We start from the raw sequence: 18,280 nt of genomic DNA on the forward strand, positions 1-18,280 counted from the left end.
TCTTACGTAGATGCTACCGTTACAGTACCATTTGTTTGACCTTATAATCAAGTATAAACACAACGAAGCCAAACAAGCGTACTCGACATGTCAATAAGATCCCTACGTCCACAATAGTCTGTCTGATGTAACAGAAGCTGAAAATTGACAACGCTGGTCACAGATGTTAGTGAAACTATCATCACCAGCACCACCCACTCGACGTAGAAGCCTGGCCCAGACTAACGTATGCTTGATAAGCCAAATCATTAAGACCCCCACCCACCGTAGCCGCTTGGCGGTGCTTGTAGGTGACGCGGTAAGGCAAATATACAGCTGCAGCAGACACGAATGGGGACCCATTCCAGCAAGGATACCAACCGAAAATGAGGAGACCCACCGATACAGGCGACTTCGACAGAAGCCAGAGTCTTATGGTTCGGCGGCTGGGAACGACCATCTCGGAAACGGCGATGCTGGTCGGCAGCTCGCTTGCTGCTATCGTAAGCATCTGTGGGAAGTGGCTAAAGGACGGTGAAACCAAGTGTAGCCGATAAGGTGTTGGAGTTCCACGGCTCATTACAAAACATCTACATCGGTACTCCTAAAGCCATTTGATATTGTATGGTGGAGGGAACTTCTAGCATCAATATCGATCCCCCCTACCCTATCCCAATCACGAATGGCACGTGAGAACAATTAATATCGGTAAACCTCGGTATTAGCTCGAATTTCATCCTCCTGGTCGTTACGTCAGACGTATGTGGGCTTAAGTAATATCTTGTAGGACTCTTTCTGGAACGTACTGTCTCGGAATTTCAATGGTAAATCTCTCCGTGATGTGCAAAGCCTCTCTTGCAACGTCACTGGAATTTGTTGAGCATTTCCGTAACGCTCTCGCGCCGGCTAAAGGATCCCCTGACGAAACGAGTCGCTCTTATTTGGATTTTCTCTATCTCTTCTATCAGTCTTACCTTATAGGAGTCCAAGAATGAGAAACAATGCTCAAGAATCTGTCGAACAAGCATTTTTTAAATCACTTCTTTCATGGACGAATTACGTTTCCTGTGAATTTGTCTAGCAGCCGGCTTTCCTAGTGCTTGTAGTCACTAAAGAGTCAAACTGGTACAGCTGCTTAATATTTTGCAGGACTCCCGCGAAAACGCAGAAACGCCGAAACACGGCGTGGCATGGCCTCGACTAATGTCTCAAGTAGTTCTGCAGGGAATTCACACCATAAGTCTACAGGGCTGTCCATAAATCCGTAAGAGTTCGAGGGGGCGTAGATCTCTCCTGAACCGCAATTTGTAAATTCGTGGTAACGTCTTATGGGACCAAACTGCTGATGTCATCGGTCACTAAGCTTACACACTACTTAATCTAACTTAAACTAACGCTAAGGACGACACACACACACACACACACCCATGCCCGAGGGAGGATTCGAACCTTTGACGGGCGAAGCCTCGCGGCTACCCCGCGCGACGCATGTTTAAACTCAGAAGAGTGTTCCTGGAATCACTCTGTAGCAATTCTGGACGTGAGGGGCGCCGCATTGTCTTGCTGGAATTACCCGAGTCCGTCGGAGTGTATAATGGACATGAATGCATGCAGATGATCAAACACGATGCTTACGGACGTGTCGCCTGTCAGTGCCTTATCTAGACGTATCAGGGGTCCCATATCACTCCAAGTGCACGTGCCCCACACCAATACAGAGCCTCCACCAGCTTGAACAGCCCCTGATGACATGCAGGGTACATGGATTCATGAGGTTGTCTCCATACCCGTACACGTTGATCCGCTCGATACAATTTGAAACGAGACTCGCCCGACCAGCTAACAAGTTTCAGTCATCAACAGTCCAATGTCGGTGTTGACGGGTCCTGGCGATGCGTAAAGCATTGTTTCGTGCAGTCATCAAGGGTTCACGAATGGGCCCTCGGTTCCGAAAGAACATACCGATGATTTTTTTTTCAATGGCTCGCACCCTGAAAATTGTTGACGGACCTGTTTTGAAATATGCAGCAATTTGCAGAAGGGTTGCACTTACGGCGCGCTGAACGATTCTCTTCAGTCGTTGGTCCCGTTCTTGCGGGATCTTCTTCCAGGGGCAGCAATGTCGGAGATTTGATTTTTTACCGGATTACTGATATTCACGGTACTCTCCTGAAATGGTCGTATGGCAAAATCGCCACTCCGTCGCTACCTCAGAGATGCTGCGTCCGATCGCTCGAGCGCCGACTATAGCACGACGTTCGAACTCACTTGAATCTTGATAACCTGCCATTGTAACGGCGGTAACCGATCTAACAACTGCCTCAGACACATTTTGTCTTATATACACTATGTGATCGAAAGTATCCGGACACCCCAAAAAAACATACGTTTTTCACATTAGGTGCATTTTGCTACCACCTACTAGCAGGTACTCCATATCAGCGACCTAAGTAGTCATTAAACATCGTGAGAGAGCAGAATGGGACTTCGAACGTGGTAAGGTGATAGGGTGTCACTTGTGTCATACGTCTGTACGCGAGATTTCCACACTCCTAAACATCCCAAGTTCCACTGTTTCAGTTGTGATAGTGAAGTGGAAACGTGGACGGACACGTACAGCACAAAAGCGTACAGGCCAACCTCGTCTGTTGACTGACAGAGACCGCCGACAGTTGAAGAGGGTCGCACACATCCATCCAGACCATCACACAGAAATTCCAAACTGCATCAGGGTCCACTGCAAGTACTATGATAATTAGGTGGAAGGTGAGAAAACTTGGATTTCATGGTCGAACGGCTGCTCATTAGACACCCATCACGACGGTAAACGCCAAACGACGTCTGTCCTGATCTAAGGCGCGTGAACGCTGGACAATTGAACAGTGGAAAAACGTTGGGTGGAGTGACTAATCACGGTACACAATGTGGCGATCCGATGGCAGGGTGTGGGTATGGCGAATGCCCGGTGAACGTCATCTGTCAGCGTGTGTAGTGCCAACAGTAAAATTCGGATTCGGTGGTGGCGGAGTAGTCACCCGACAATAACATCCCTGCAATTGAATGGTCTGCACAGCGTCCTGACCTGAATCTTATAGAACACCTTTGCGATGTTTTGGGACTTCGTACCAGGGCTCACTGACCGACATCGATACCTCTCCTCAGTGCAGCACTCCGTGAAGAATGGGCTGCCATTGCCCAAGAAACGTTCTAGCACCTGACTGAATGTATGCATGCGGGAGTGGAAGCTGTAATCAAGGCTGAGGGTGGGACAACACTATATTGCATTCCAACATTACTGATGGAGGGCGCCATTAACTTGTACGTCATTTTCAGCCAGGTGTCCGGATACTTTTGACCACATAGTGTAGGCATTGCCGACCACAACGTCGTATTCTGCCTGTTTACATATCCCTGTATTTGAATACGCATACCTATACCAGTTTCTATGGCGCGTCAGTGTATATCGGAAACAGTAACGGTCCGATCATAATTCCTTGGGGTACTTGTGGAGGTACGTTTACATCTGTCGATTTTCTGGCATTAAGAGCGACATATTCAGATTTCTCGGCAAAGAAGTTATAGAGCTGGTCCGATAAGGCGGAAGGTTGTGTTTTTCTTCACAAAGTGATAGTGCGTGATTGAGTCAGATACCTTCCTGAAGTGAAGAAACACGGCATCAACCTGAGCACCGGTGTCTACAGCGCTCTGGATGTCGTGCAGGAACAGAGCGACTTGAGTTTCGCAAGATCTCTGTATACGGAAGCCATGTTGATTTTTATACTGAAGGTTTTCTTTCTCCAGGAACGTCATGATACGAGCGTTCCATAATTGTACAACTGATTGACTTCCTCGATAGAGGCGTATAATTATGTGCATCTCTCCTACGACTCTTCTTAAAGAGGCTGTGACGTGCGTTTTTTTCAAGTCGCCAGATACTCTCTTTTGCTGCCTATAATAAAGTGCAGCTAGAAGGGGAGAAAGCTCTATTGCATAATCACTGTACAATCTTACACGTATCTCAGCTGGTCCAAATGCTTTCCAATACTAACCGAGTGTAGTTGCTTTTTTTATTCCACGATCAGTTATTCAATATCTGGCATTTCGGCGTTCGTGCTATAATCGAAAAGGATCCTGGTAGATCTTCCGTGGTGAAACCGAATGCAATATTTCGGTCTTCTTCCTGTCCTTTTTCGTTTCGGTGCCAGTAGGGAACTGAGTGACTGAATAGATGATATCGATCCGCTTATTGATTTTACGTAAGACCAAAACATCTTTTCCCACCCCTTAAAACTTTTTCTATTTGTGCTTCACACCTTCGTTGTCAGAGCTGAATATTTGATGTTGACTACTCAGAAATTTTGCAGGCTGTATCCTGTCAGTCTCTGTAAGCAAAAAATTCCCTACTTTTCATTAAAACACATGTAGTCATAGATGCTGTCAGTGTGTTACGATAACTGATGCCCTCCTCTGCGTTAACTATTCCGAAAGTTTTCAGGTCAGCTTGTTGCTTGGACGTCAAAACCGTTACTCTCACGAGATGGTTCTTTAAGTATTAGATCGAAGTAACTTTTGGACACAACATTTAGAATAATGTCATCCGAATCCCTGTCTCTGTCACCAGATTTGATCACACGAGTCTCTCGTTCTGTAGCTGGCAGATTGAAGTCTCTCCCTATTGTACATTGAGGTGACGAAAGCCATTGGATATCGTGTAGGGTCACCTTCGTTCCGGCGTAGTGCAGCAGCTAGACGTGGCATGGACACAACAAGCTGCTTGAGTCCACTGCAGAAATATTGAGCCATGCTGCCTCTATCTTGCTGCTGTTATTGTGATCTCCAGTCCGAAGACTGGTTCGATGCAGCTCTTCATGTTACTCTATCTTGTGCGAGTGTCTTCATCTCGGAATAAGCACTGCAGCCTACATCCTTCTGAATCTGCTTACAGTATTCATGTCTTAGTCGGCCTCTACGATTTTTACCTTCCACACTTCCTTCCAATACTATCAACCCCTCCCTTCTTTTGGTCAAGTCTTGCAACAAATTCCCTGTTCCCCCAATTCTATTCAGTACCTCCTCATTAGTTACGTGATCGACCCATCTAATATTTAGCATTCTTCTGTAGCACCACATTTCGAAAGCTTCTATTCTCTTTTTGTTTAACGTGTTTACCGTCCATGTTTCATTTCCATACATGGCTACACTCCAGACAATCACTTTCATAAAAAGACTTCCAAACACTGAAATTTTTAGTCGATGTTAACAAATTTCTCTTCTACAGAAATCCTTTTCTTGCCATTGCCAGTCTGCATTTTATATCCTCTGTACGTCGGCCATCACCAGTTACTTTGTTGCCCAAATAGCAAAATTCATCTACTCTCGTTTCCCAATTTATTTCCCGTAGCATCACAGCAACTACACTCCTTGTTTTGCTTTTCTTGATGTTCATCTTATATCGTCCTTTCAGGACACTAACCATTCCGTTCAACTGCTCTTCCAAGACCATTGCTTTCTCTAACAAATTACAGTGTCATCGGCAAACTTCAAAGTTTTTATTTCTTCTCCCTGAACTTTAATTCCTACTACAAATTTTCTTTGGTTTCGTTTACTGATTGCTCAATGTACAGACTGAATAATATCAATGATAGGCTACAAACCTGTCTCACTCCCTTCTCAACCACTGCTTCCCTATAACGCTCTTGTACACTTACAACTGCTGTCTGGTTTCTGTGCAAGTTGGAAATAGCGTTTCGTTCCGTGTCTTTTCGGAATTAGAAAGAGTATTCCAGTCAACATTATCAAAAGTTTTTTCTAACTACAAAAATGTTATGAATGTACGTTTGCCTTTCCTTAAGCTATCTTCTAAGATAAGTCGTAGGGTCGGTATTGCCTCGTGTGTTCTACACTTCTCTGGAATCCAAACTGATCTTCTCCTGGTCTGCTTCTATCAGTTTTTCTATTCTTCTGCACCGGGAACACCTTCCGAATTATGGCTGGTTATAGAAGCAACGTGGCTCAGTGTTTCTGCTGCGGACTTGCAATGACTTGTTCAGTCTATGCCGCGTCGAGAGTTGCTGAAGTATGCCGGGTAAAAGGAGGTCCGATAAGATATTACGAGGTATCCCATGACTTTTGTCACCTTAGTATACACTACCCTTATCGATGTATGATATTTAAATTAAAGTCAATTGCAACAAAAGGTGTGTTATTTTTAACTTAAAAAGTTAAAATACACTTCATTTTGTGTATCCGATTTGTCTTGCTGTGTATTGGGTAACAGGGATCCAACTCCAGGCTACATAATTCTTTGCTTATGCTCTGCCCCTCCTCAGAGTGGACGCTCCCACGTATGGTATAGTGTTGCCAGCGTTTTCCTGCTCCCTGCCGTACACACAGATGCAGATTTTTAGGGTGCTGTTACATGGGTAGTCATAATTCTTTGGAGCTGTGTATACGAGGCTACAGATACTAACGTCTGTCGTTGCTTAACGAATAGCAACGCGGTGCCGGCCTTTGTAGCCCTCAGCTCTCAGTTGATTTAGTGTACGATCTCTCTCTCTCTTTTTTTTTTTTTTCTTTCGGGAATCCTAATTTTCTATGGTTCATGTCTTCTTGTCCTCCAGAAGTACAAAGTGTTGTCGATCAGCCCCTGGCGACGTAACTCTTCTTTAAAACGACCATGATTGAATTTCACTCGTGGAGTGGTTGTATAAACTCGACTTGAGACCGAGTGCTTCATATACCTATGCGCTGACGGGATCACAGGATGTATCGCTCTGCAGTGTTTCCTTTTGTCTTTCGTTCGTTCGTCAGCTCGATTTCTCGTCCCACCTCAGCCGCATCGTCCTTTCAAGTCGTCGTATGAAGTCTGTGTGCGATACCCTGGACGATATAGCGTTCCTGAAACTGTGCCTTGTTTAGCTGCGGATGCCCCTGTGACCTTTGATCGAGATTAACGCCAGGTCGATGGTAGCGTCCGGATACGCCGTCACCCAACACGCTACTAAGCAGATCGTCATAAGTTTTGACTCATCAGTGTGTTCGAAACTTGGTAAACTATGACAGTTAGATGCGTAGTTAGTTAGTCAATGTTCCATAGATCATTATTACGACTTCCGTCGAATTTATATTACTGTATCGAAATGGCGGTTCAAATCACGTCCGGTCGTCCTGATTTAGGTTTTCCGAGATTTCCCTAAATCGCTTCAGGCAAATGTCGCAATGGTTCCTTTGAATGGGCACGGCTGATTTCCTTCCCTGTCTTCCCTAATCTGAGCGTGTGTTCCGTCTCTAATGACCTAGTTGTCGACGGTACGTTAAACTCTAATCCCCTCCTCCTCCCCTCCTCCATCCTCCTCGAATTGATACTAAGCGAACCATTTTACAGTCTTTTTATTCGTACAAGATTTGTTCCTGTGCAACTGCAAATATCACAGTTCAAGAGACGAATGAATAGCACAGTGCTTAAATTTAATAATTATTTATGTATATTTTTTCTTACAGTAGCTGAGTATGAGCTGTTGTTCATTTACAAAATTTTTACAAAAGCTCAGTTTCAAGACACATTTATTCCATAATTTAATATTAAACCTTGTAAATTTACAAAAAAGTAAAGTGGTCCATGACTAAAAGTCATTGTTTTAAATTCATAGTTTTTGCAAAATATGCTCTTTGCCGCTCTTTGCCATTATTCTTTTTCCTGTTAATTTGTAAAAAACCAGTCGTGTGAAAGGAAGCTTGCTTTCAACTTCCACTTCGTGTAATGAATGGCTGGTATATTTAAATGCCGATAAATGCAAGACACAGGACCCAATGGTATCCGATTAAAACATGGTGGTGAACATATTACGCACGTTAAATCAGTGTTAGGGAAGGCGAACAGAAAACTTAAGAATCCTTGGACGTTTCTGGGGAAGTGTAGTGCCTCTGTAAAGTAACTTACCCACAAGACGCTAGTGTGGCCATTGCTCCAGCGTTGGAGTCCTTATCGAGTTAGCACCACAATGGAGAAAGAACAAAGTAGTATCGCGAAAAAATGGTACAACCCAAATGAAAGTGTGAAAGACATGCTCGGGTAACGTGCGACTAAATGAAGGATCCTTAGAAGAAAAATTACGTAAATGTGACTCGTGGAATTCTTGTGTCACTGATACCTTTGAACTGCAGGTTGGTAATACGCCTGTAGGCAGTTTGTCTTATTGCAGTTTGTGGAATATATTTGCATCTAATGATTGCAAGTCCCTCTTCCAGCTTCCTCGCAATTCACGTCTCTGCGGTTTCCTCATACTTTCTTCAACACACTTGACACATTTCAATTCTTAAATTCTTGTTCTTTGGTAGGGGGTCATTCTGCACTGTTTCGATCGCCTTATCGCAACCAGGTGACTACTTAGCATTGAAGTGCTTTCACCAATACGCGAAAGTAGATATCCAGGCGTGACAGCAGACTTCCTATGGTGTTGTAAATGACATATCGACAAAACTATTGCAAAAATTAAGTTCTGTGTTGCGCAGTGATCAAACTGCATGCTTGTGGAATATCGTCTGTTATGCGACTGGATTCCTGATTCCCTGCCAGAGAGGTCACAGTTCCTAGTATTTGACGGAAAGGCATCGAGTACAATAGTAGTGATTTCTAACATTCTCCAAGGTAGTGTTACAGGCTGCCTGCTGTTCCTCATCTATAGAAACGATTTAGGAGACAATCCGAGCAGACGTCTTAGGTTTTTTGCAGATGATGCTGTCGTTTATCGCCAAGTAAAGCCATCAGAAGATCAAAACCAATTGCAAAACGGTTCAGATAACTATCTGTATGTTGCGAAAATTGACTACTGACCCCATGTTATGAAAAGTGTGAGGTCATGCACCTGAGTTCTAAAAGGAATCCGTTAAATTTCGATTACACGATAAAGCAATCAAATCTAAAGGCCGTCAGTTCAACTAAATATATAGGAATTACAATTACGAACAACTTAAATTGGAAAGAATACATATAAAATGTTTTGGGAAAGGTGAACCAAAGACTGCATGTTATTGGAAGAACACTTAAAAGATGCAACAGATGTACTGAAGAGACTGCCACAACTAAGGTTGCCTCTTTTGGAGTACTGCTGCGCGATGTGGGATCTTTACCAGATTGTATTAACGGAGTACATCGAGAAAGTTCAGAGGAGGGCAGCACGTTCTGTACTATCGAGGAATGGGGGAGAGTGTCAGACATGATACAGGATTTGGTGTGGAAATCATTAAAGCAAAGGTATTTTCGTTGCGGCGTAATCTTCTCACGAAATTTCAATCAAAACTTTCTCCTCCGAATACGAAAATATTTTGTTGACGACCATCTACTTACAGAGAAACGATCATCATAATAAAATAAGGGAAATCAGAGCTCGCACAAAAGGTACAGGTGTTCGAGAGTGAAATAATAGGGAATTTATTGTGAAGGTGGTTCGATGAACCCTCTGCCAGGCATTTAAGTGTGATTTGCAGAGTAGGCATGTAGATGTAGACGACTTTATTCAAATACAACAAAAACAAAAAAATCGAAATTTTACGCTCTGGGACCTCTCCTTAAATTTTATAGGCGAAGAATGTTTTGGCAGTTTTATTGACTTCTTTCTGCGTGGTTGGAGTAATCTGATTGATCGAATATTTGTAATACTGTTTGTTGTGTTCTTTTTAACTGGTTTAATATTCAACGTCGCTGTTGGTAATTGACGTGTTACAGGACGTTCGATGGTCGCACGCCCAACCTGATCGTTGCGGACGCCGATCTGGCCAAAGCCGTTCTGGACAAGGAGCGAGACCATTTCCGCTCGCGAAGGGTGAGTACTCAGCCCTCTTCCCCGGGCACACTTATTTTTTTTTAGCTGGTTCCTCTTTCAGCATAGAGAGAGAAAGAGAGAGAGAGAGAGAGAGAGAGAGAGAGAGAGAGAGAGAGGGAGAGAGAGAGAGAGAGAGAGAGTGTGTGTGTGTGGGGGGGGGGAATGGGGGGGGGGGGGTGATTTTGCTTCCTTGATTGCTATTCTCACATACCAAATACGTCTGTCTACGGCAGTAACAGTACAGTTAATGCCCCTACCCACAATGCTAAAGTTAGAACACGTTTAAATGGTTACGTACAATTGCACTTTAGGTGTTGGCGGCTCTTGCGATGCGTGCTGCTGTTCGCAGTTCGCAAGTTATTTAATTTTCTGCTGCAGTGTACTGCCTGTTACAACACCCTCAGTGGCATTGTAGCGAGAAGGAAGTACTTATCTGGGCGGCATCACTAACCTGATGTCTTGCTGCTTCGGTTAAGTCCCTCGTCACACAGTAGTAGCGCTCAGTCGCCAAGTTCCATGTAGGTGGTGATCCTGCTGAATTGGAGTGTTTAGGGATGCCAGTTATTAATTGTCAACAAAGTTTGTACTATACTTGTTTTAATACAGATATTGCTTTGTCACACACGTCACAGAATCAGCATTTGCAATATGGCGGCTTTGGACTACGCCGTTATATTCGACCCTTTATACATATTAACACAGTTTTCTGACTTTACTTAATGACAGACACTGCCCACGACACGTGGCGTTCTGATAACTAATAACTTCACTTTATATCTTGTTTAACCGCTGAAATATGCACTCGCGACCGTTCTTTTAGAGCCGCCCCGGTTACTCGACCCTGCGTTTTGAGTGGCTCCTCGCGACTAACTCGCCCTGTCTTCCCGAAGGACTAGAGAGACCACCCCACCTTTCTCCCTCAGCCAGTAAGGACACTTTTCTCGTTTCATATATATCCAAACTTTCAGCCAATGGGCGTTCAGATCACTGTTGCTAGGCGGACCTGACGTCATGTTTGCGGACATTGTGACGGAAGTTTGTCTCGTAACACTGTCTCAGATTGTAAGATCCTACTCCCGAATAGTCGGATCTTGTCCCTACTAAGGTTGCACAACATTGCCTCCTATGATTTCGTCTCTAATGATCTTTGCTGATGCTTAATTGTTAAATGTACATGTAGCGTGGCTGGTACTGAGCAATCCCGATCGCATAAACATGCATAATACTTGGCTTAAACACGTGAAGGGAAGGCACATATACATTACACTATCTCGCACATATGCATTACACTGTCTAATCCGATTTGGAAAGAGAAACTTTATTTTTATCAGTGACTGACTGTGTAGTGGCCTGGAGCAATGGTAGCATATACCTAGCAATTTTACCCTTTTTACTGCACTCGCGGAAAAAGTGGAACATAACTGAACAAACACAGTTCCACCCTCTTTGTTTTCTTCTAGTCATTACACACTACACGGTGTGGCCGTGCGGTTCTAGGCGCTTCAGTCTGGAACCGCGTGACCGCTACAGTCGCAGGTTCGAATCCTGCCTTGGGCATGGATGTGTGTGATGTCCTTAGGTTAGTTAGGTTTAAGTAGTTCTAGGGGACTGATGACCACAGATGTTAAGTCCCATAGTGCTCAGAGCCATTACACGCTACACTTAGTAGGAACTATGGAAAAGAGAGACATACCCATAGTCTGTACGGCGAGAAAAGATACCAGACAGCGCGGCTGCTTCGCACGTCTTCCACTAACGCACAATTGTTAACATTTCTGTGGCAACGCCCCTAAAAGCTGGCAACAATGCTGTTGGTTATCAGAGGTCTTTTTTGGCCGTAAGAGTATAGTAGCGTAGCGTTGGTTCCCTACCATTCCGCCCTCCCCCCCCCCCCCCCCCCAGTCACTCTTGTTTCTATTTCATTCTGATAAAGACATCTACGCATCGTTGCGCGTACTCAACCAGACACTTGATTCATGACCACTCCACTGCCGCTTACACCTCACGGAAATTTTTCAGAGTGGGACCAATGTGGACACATCTCCCTCTATGCAGTTCCAGATAGGATCGGTTGCATGTGACCTTGGACTAAATAAGAACTCGCATATCTGTGGGGTGTTCCCCAAACAGGTCTGACGCATTCCTGGGACGATGAGGTGGTAAATTGTCTTACTGAAGGTGTAAGTCACTTGGACAAGTGAAAAAACGGCTGCACACGATCAGATATTTCGTTCGCCCGTGGAAGGCTATGGTAGGTGTATCAGTTCTCCAGTTAATGCCACGTAAACATCCTCCTAACTCGAATACCTGCATCAACCGCTGGAAAGATGCTTTATTCTCTAGTTGGATGCATCGCCTCATCTACATGTAGATGGTGGCTCTGCAATTTACACTTCAGTGTTTGGTAGAGGGATTATAAAACCAAAATATTTTGGCTTTCGGTGGAGAAAGTTGGTGACTGTAATTTTGTGAAAAGATCTCGCCGCAACGAAAAACGCTCTTCTTTTAATGACTGCCCAAACGAAACTCGCTTATCATCTCCACGACAAACTCCGCCATTTTGCCACAGTAAAAAGCGAGCTGCCCTTCTTTGAATTTTGTCATTGTGCTCCGTCAATCCTATCCGGTACGGAGCCCATACCGCGCACTAGTCATGAAGAGACGGACAAATGCGGTAGCAGATCTGTTGGATCTTGTAAGTGATCCGCCAATAAACTCTTTTGATTCGCTTCTCCACAATATTTTCATTATGATGGTTCCAATTTAACTTGTTCATAATTGTAATCCCTAAACATTTCGGTGAATCGACAACTTTTAAATTCTTGTGTAAACAAAATTTAATGGAATTTCTTTAAGATTCATGTGGATCAACTCTCACTTTTCATTGCTCACGATTAATTTTCATATTTTACACCACGCAGATACGTTGTATAAATGATTTTGTAATTAGTTTTGTTTTTATGGTGAGTTTTCTAGACGGTAGACGACAGCGTCACCTACAAGCAATACAAGAGGGCTGTCTTGTCTCCTAAATCATTATACAGATTAAGAACAGCTTATGACATGTAACACTTCCTATGGGAACCCCTGATATTAATTCTGTTTCACACGTTCTTCCCGTCAGTTACTACGAACTGTCACTTTTCTGAGAGAAAATCACGAGTTCAGTCGCACAACTGCAATGATATTCCATAGGCGCACAATTTGATTAGAAGCCGCTTGTGAGGAATGGGTCAGGACTCCTGGAATCAGCTTTCTTCAAGTCAATGAAAACAGTACAAACTTCTCTTCCTCTTTCAATGTATCTCTCATCTATAATTCTCAGCAGTCCATTTGCTTCTGTTGTGCCTTTCCCTCTTCTAAATCCATGCTGTTCCTCAGCAACACCTTTTCCAGTCTTCCGGGATGTCTTCCATTTATCACTCTTAATAAAACTTTTCCATGAGAAATAAAACTTATAGTTCTAAAATACTTACATTTCTTGGCATTCCTTTTTTCTTTTCAGTCGGTATCAGTATTGCCAAGAGAAAGTCATCCGGCCAACACCTTTTTCATATATTTTATTACATAGATATGTTACCTCTTTCACTCCACTACTCCATTTAAGTCGCGTGCAATATGAACAGTATACAAGTAAAGGGTTTATGGTGAAAATAAATTTGGTAATCATTGTTAAGTCTCTGAAACTCCCGAACAAAAAAAATTAAGTACACAGCGTAATCCAAACGGTAACTTATTTAATATAAGACATTAAAAAAGAAGCCAGTAAGCGAAGGTTTTCGTTTTGTGTGGCAGATTTTCATAGCAATAAACAAGGACATACTAGAACAACTAATGAAATTTGTTAAATTTCACCCTTTCCAGTCATTTTTCTATTTTGATTAAGTTAGAGGTACTGGCTCTTTTTCCGTAATTAGTAACAGGAAAGTAGGTTTTCAACTCTATGACCCGTCTAAATATTGTCTGCAAGTTGAAGCCTGTCAGATGCCCGTTTCCCATTCCCCTCAAGTTTCCTCGTCCTTTTTCTTTTACACATATTTGAAACGAGATTCTAAAATTCTGCAGTAAAAATTTAAACCTTCTTAAACTTATTTGACTTCTTTTTGGGGGTACTGGAATAATTTAAATCTAATACTTGGTCCCATTCAAATGTAGCGACATTTTTTGGGAATTTGATATTATTTCTTATCAGTGTTCATGAAGAATTAAAGAAATTAAGTATGGCACAGAATAGAGAAAAATGCTTCCTTAACGATGTGAAGTGTCGTCTGGAATGACACTTGGTTCGGATTCCACGTTACACTGTAGGTCTCTTTCCCTCGGCTGAGTAACTGGGGTAGGTTACGACACGCAACTCGCCGACGTGGCATCCAATAAAAAACCGCGCAGTTGAGCGCCCCACAAACCAAACATCATCATCATCCTCCAATAGAAAGACTTTCTCTCGGTCGTTAAGGGACACGAAATGAATGTTACTGTGTCAGCATCCGCACTACTTGCTTACGGGCTGTGTACTAAGAAAACTGTAAAACGTGTCTTCAAACGGAAAAAAGCAGTTTGCACGTCACTTGTAAATTGCAATTAAGCCAAATAGCAAAGCCAGTCGGTATTACTTTCTGCGTGGATCAATGCAGATCTCAGTCACTTATTATAAGACTAAAATAAAACATAAATCGAACAGAAAAGAGTAAAAATAAACAATGAAGTCATAGATCAAACTGATGATTTTTTTTTAAAGTTCTGATCACGTGAAGACAACGTGCGGACGGGGAGGCAAGAAATATATACATAAAAGTACATACACCGCAAGCCAACACATGGTGTACGGTGCAGGGTACCTTCATCCACATCTATGAGTAATGCCTCCAATTTTTTATGTGAAAACTCTTAAGCTTTTTAAATGAAACAAACGTTATTAACATTCTACATCTTCGTTTTTCATGTCCACATATTTCTTTCTTGACATAGCCATCCTGGCGGCGAACACATTTGTTCCAAGGAGTGACCAATTTGTTTATCGTCACTGTAGAATGTTAGACTTGTTGACGGAGCCAAAACCTCAGATATGCTTGCACCGCTTCGTTACTACCAATTTTTAAGTTATATCTAAGATGCTCTTTAAATCTTGGAAACGGCTGAAAGTCAGACCGTGCCGCTAAAAGTCAGACCGTGCCAAGTCGGGACCGTACGGAGGATGATCGATGACAGTGAAGCCAAGGCGTCCGTGTGTGGTATGACACTTTCATTCTGAATGAGAGGATGCTCCATGAGTGGAAGAACTCTTAGAGTTCAACCTCGATTACAGCGCGCTGTCTCTCACGCTCCGACATAGTTACGGTACACAGCGCCATGCTACGGCCAGAGCCGTCTAGCGGCACGGAGCTGCAAATATGTAGACATGAATAAAGATGTAGAACGTTAATGACGTTTGTATTATTTAAAAAGCTTCGAGAATTTTCACATAAAAAGTTTGGAGGCATTACTTTTCAGCATGCTCTCGTACGCACATACTCCACAAGACACCGTGTGGTGTACCTTGCACCTCTACTAGTCACAACAGTTCCTGTTCTGTTGGCAAATGCAGCAGGGGAAAAGGACTGTCTGTATGCATCCGTACAAGTCCTAATTCCTCTTATCGTAAAGTTGACATCCTTTAGAGAAGTACAGGATGAGCACAAAGTCTTTCCCTGATTATAACAATTTATTACAGAATAACCGTTCGACATAATAAGTTACATTCGATGTCGTTACACAGGTTAGTGTGACTAGTATTTTTTAAGACCACTCACATTAGTAAACCCCAATGTGTGCTCCGTTGGTAGCTCGGAGAACGTCGAGGTGGTATTCCAGTTCCTTCCAGGTGTTTCGTAACATGTGTTCTGTCACAGTGTGAGACGTCGTGGTCTCCTGACCTTCATTGCTTACATATTCCTCCCTCACAATCGTATTCCGCACATCGAGACGCTTCATTCGAACCCAAATTCGATAAGATAAAGTCAATGTTGTATCAACTCATGTAAACGATATGCAAATAACTAATAAATCGCAAGTGCGTACCGTGGTTGAAATACTCGAGGCTGGCGTACACACATACATTCCAGACACAACGGTCACAGCAGCTTTTAGTTCGAGAGAGGCAACTGCATGCCAGGAGGCCAGACCCAACCCATCTACGTCGGTCAGTGGCCGCTCGTGGAACGGACAGCGTTCGCCCAAGGGAAAGGAGGAACGACCCCGCGTTCGGCTTAAAAGCAAATTCTGATACATTGTGTGGGAGTGGCCAGCCTACGCATTCTTTACACATAGCACGCAGTTTCAGAGATTTTCACAGGGAGACAGCAAACGCCAAACGCCGATACTACAGATTTCCGGATTGGTCGCCTTAAACGAAACGTCATTCTCCCGTTTTAGAATAGCAATGCTGATTGGCAGACGATATTTCTGACGCCTTGAGCTGAAGGAGTAATGGAAGAGACCGAAACATATACCCCTTCACGTCTGGCGTGGAGAGGGGCCGTTCCGTTGTCACTCTTGGAGCGAGGAACAAGTCTCTCCTCAGTACTTCGCTGGGAGAGCACCTCTGTCGAGAGCGAATCGAAACACGACTCTATATTGTGTCCTTGCGATTAAGCATTGTTCACTGTGTTGGCCGACACATTTATTGTGCAGTGTGAACGGACAGAGTTATAGTTAAATGCCTGCGAGCGAATTTTTGAATGGCATCGCGGTGGAATGGTTATCTGACCGGTGTACCACGCCATTAGTTAGACTAGGGGCGAATAGGAATCCTTGACTTCATCAAGGCGTAGGGAGAGTTTGATTGGCAAAGGTCAATCCAGATAGAACGAGAGTTATCTTATTTGTCAGCAGCGAGCGGCGCAGACAGCAGTCATCGCAGCTTACGGTATTGTGCGCTACAGCTATTGCGAGCCCCGTATTTGCTCCACAACAGTACCCTTCACTGCATTTCACACGCGACAGCCTCAACGGTACCTAGCAACATTCTAACGGATAATTATTGAACTTGAGTAGGCGCGGCTCTCAGCCATTCTGCCAGGTTAATAACAATCTTAAACTTTATATAGAAATTTCATTAGGGAATCCTACCTTTGAGAGGTAACTTCACATTCCGAAAAGAACCAGGATATAGCTTGTTCAATTCATAACTAAAAGTGCCATTATGATTTCTCAGAATTTTTTGCAAAATAAATAATAATTTTCGTTAGTTTCATGTTTTTCTTGCACTAACTAGCACTACTCCAGTACCCAAGTATCCCACTAGTTACGTAAGAAATTTTGTGAATTTTTGTGTCATTTCCTTACAGCGGACGACTCCAAAAGATATTTATTGCTGAAAGTTTTTCAGGCATTTCTCTTTAGAACGTTAGGAGCGTCTGTCTGACTTCTGTAGTAGTGTGGGGGTGGAAATTGCATCTTGCAGGAGCCACAGGGTAAAGGGTACATCTCAGATTAATCCGTTGCGCAGAATAACAGAATAGCAGATCAACCCCACGCTCACAACAGTACCCACAGCTGCTTCTATCCTAGCCTTCAGTTCGTCGACGTCAGCAACTGGTGTGACGAATACTCTGTACTTCATATAGCCCCAGAAAAAAAAGTCAAGGGGCGTAATGTCTGGAGAGCGGGGTGGCCAGGGTGTTGGACCGTTCCTTCCAATCCACCGATCCGGACATTACTCCCCTCTCCAGACATTACGCCCCTTGACTTTTTTTTCTGGGGCTATATCAAATACAGAGTACTCGTCACACCAGTTGCTGACGTCGACGAACTGAAGGCTAGGATACAAGCAGCTGTGGGTACTGTGACAGAACACATGAACGAAACACCTGGCGGGAACTGGAATACCGCCTCGACGTTCTCCGAGCTACCAACTGAGCACACATTGAGGTTTACTAACGTAAGTGGTCTTAAAGAAAACTAGTTACACTAACCTATGTAACGGCATCAAATGTAACTTATTATGTCAAACGGCTATTCTGTAATAAATTGTTATAATCAGGGCAAGACTTTGTGCTCACCCTGTATGTTGGCAGCAGTAGAATTTCTCTGCAGCCGGCTGCTTCGATGACAATCGAGCAGCACTTGAAGAATGACTCGCAGAAGTGTTCTATGTGCGGTTTCCTTTAAATATGAGCTACATTTTCCTAAAATTCTCCCAATAAACCAAAGTCGAACATTCGCCTTCCCTACTGCCGCACTTACTCGTTCGCTCCATTTCATACCGCTTTGCAGCGCTATACCTGGATATTTAATCGACGTAACTGTATCAAGCAGCACACCACTACGAGTAATACTGCTTACGAACGTAACAGGATCGTCTTTCCTTCCAATCTACAGTAACTTATATTTTTTGGATCTAGAACAAAATGCTATAGTCAAGGTAACTACAAATTTTGTGTAAGTCATCTCAACGATGATACTTTCCCGAATACTACGGCGTCGTCAGCAAACTGTCGCAG

General features: G+C 43.5%; 1 protein-coding gene across 1 annotated transcript in view; it reads left to right on the top strand.

The window, feature by feature from the left end:
• The window catches only part of LOC126260438 (cytochrome P450 3A41-like), a 278,005-nt gene that overhangs the window by 233,687 nt on the left and 26,038 nt on the right, over nt 1–18,280 (top strand). Inside the window, exon 4 of the mRNA XM_049957769.1 lies at nt 9,704–9,800. Coding sequence (XP_049813726.1) covers nt 9,704–9,800 — 97 coding nt within the window. The remainder of the gene's footprint in view (nt 1–9,703; nt 9,801–18,280) is intronic.

Source organism: Schistocerca nitens, chromosome 1 (genome assembly GCF_023898315.1).
Source record: "Schistocerca nitens isolate TAMUIC-IGC-003100 chromosome 1, iqSchNite1.1, whole genome shotgun sequence".
NCBI lineage: Eukaryota > Metazoa > Arthropoda > Insecta > Orthoptera > Acrididae > Schistocerca > Schistocerca nitens.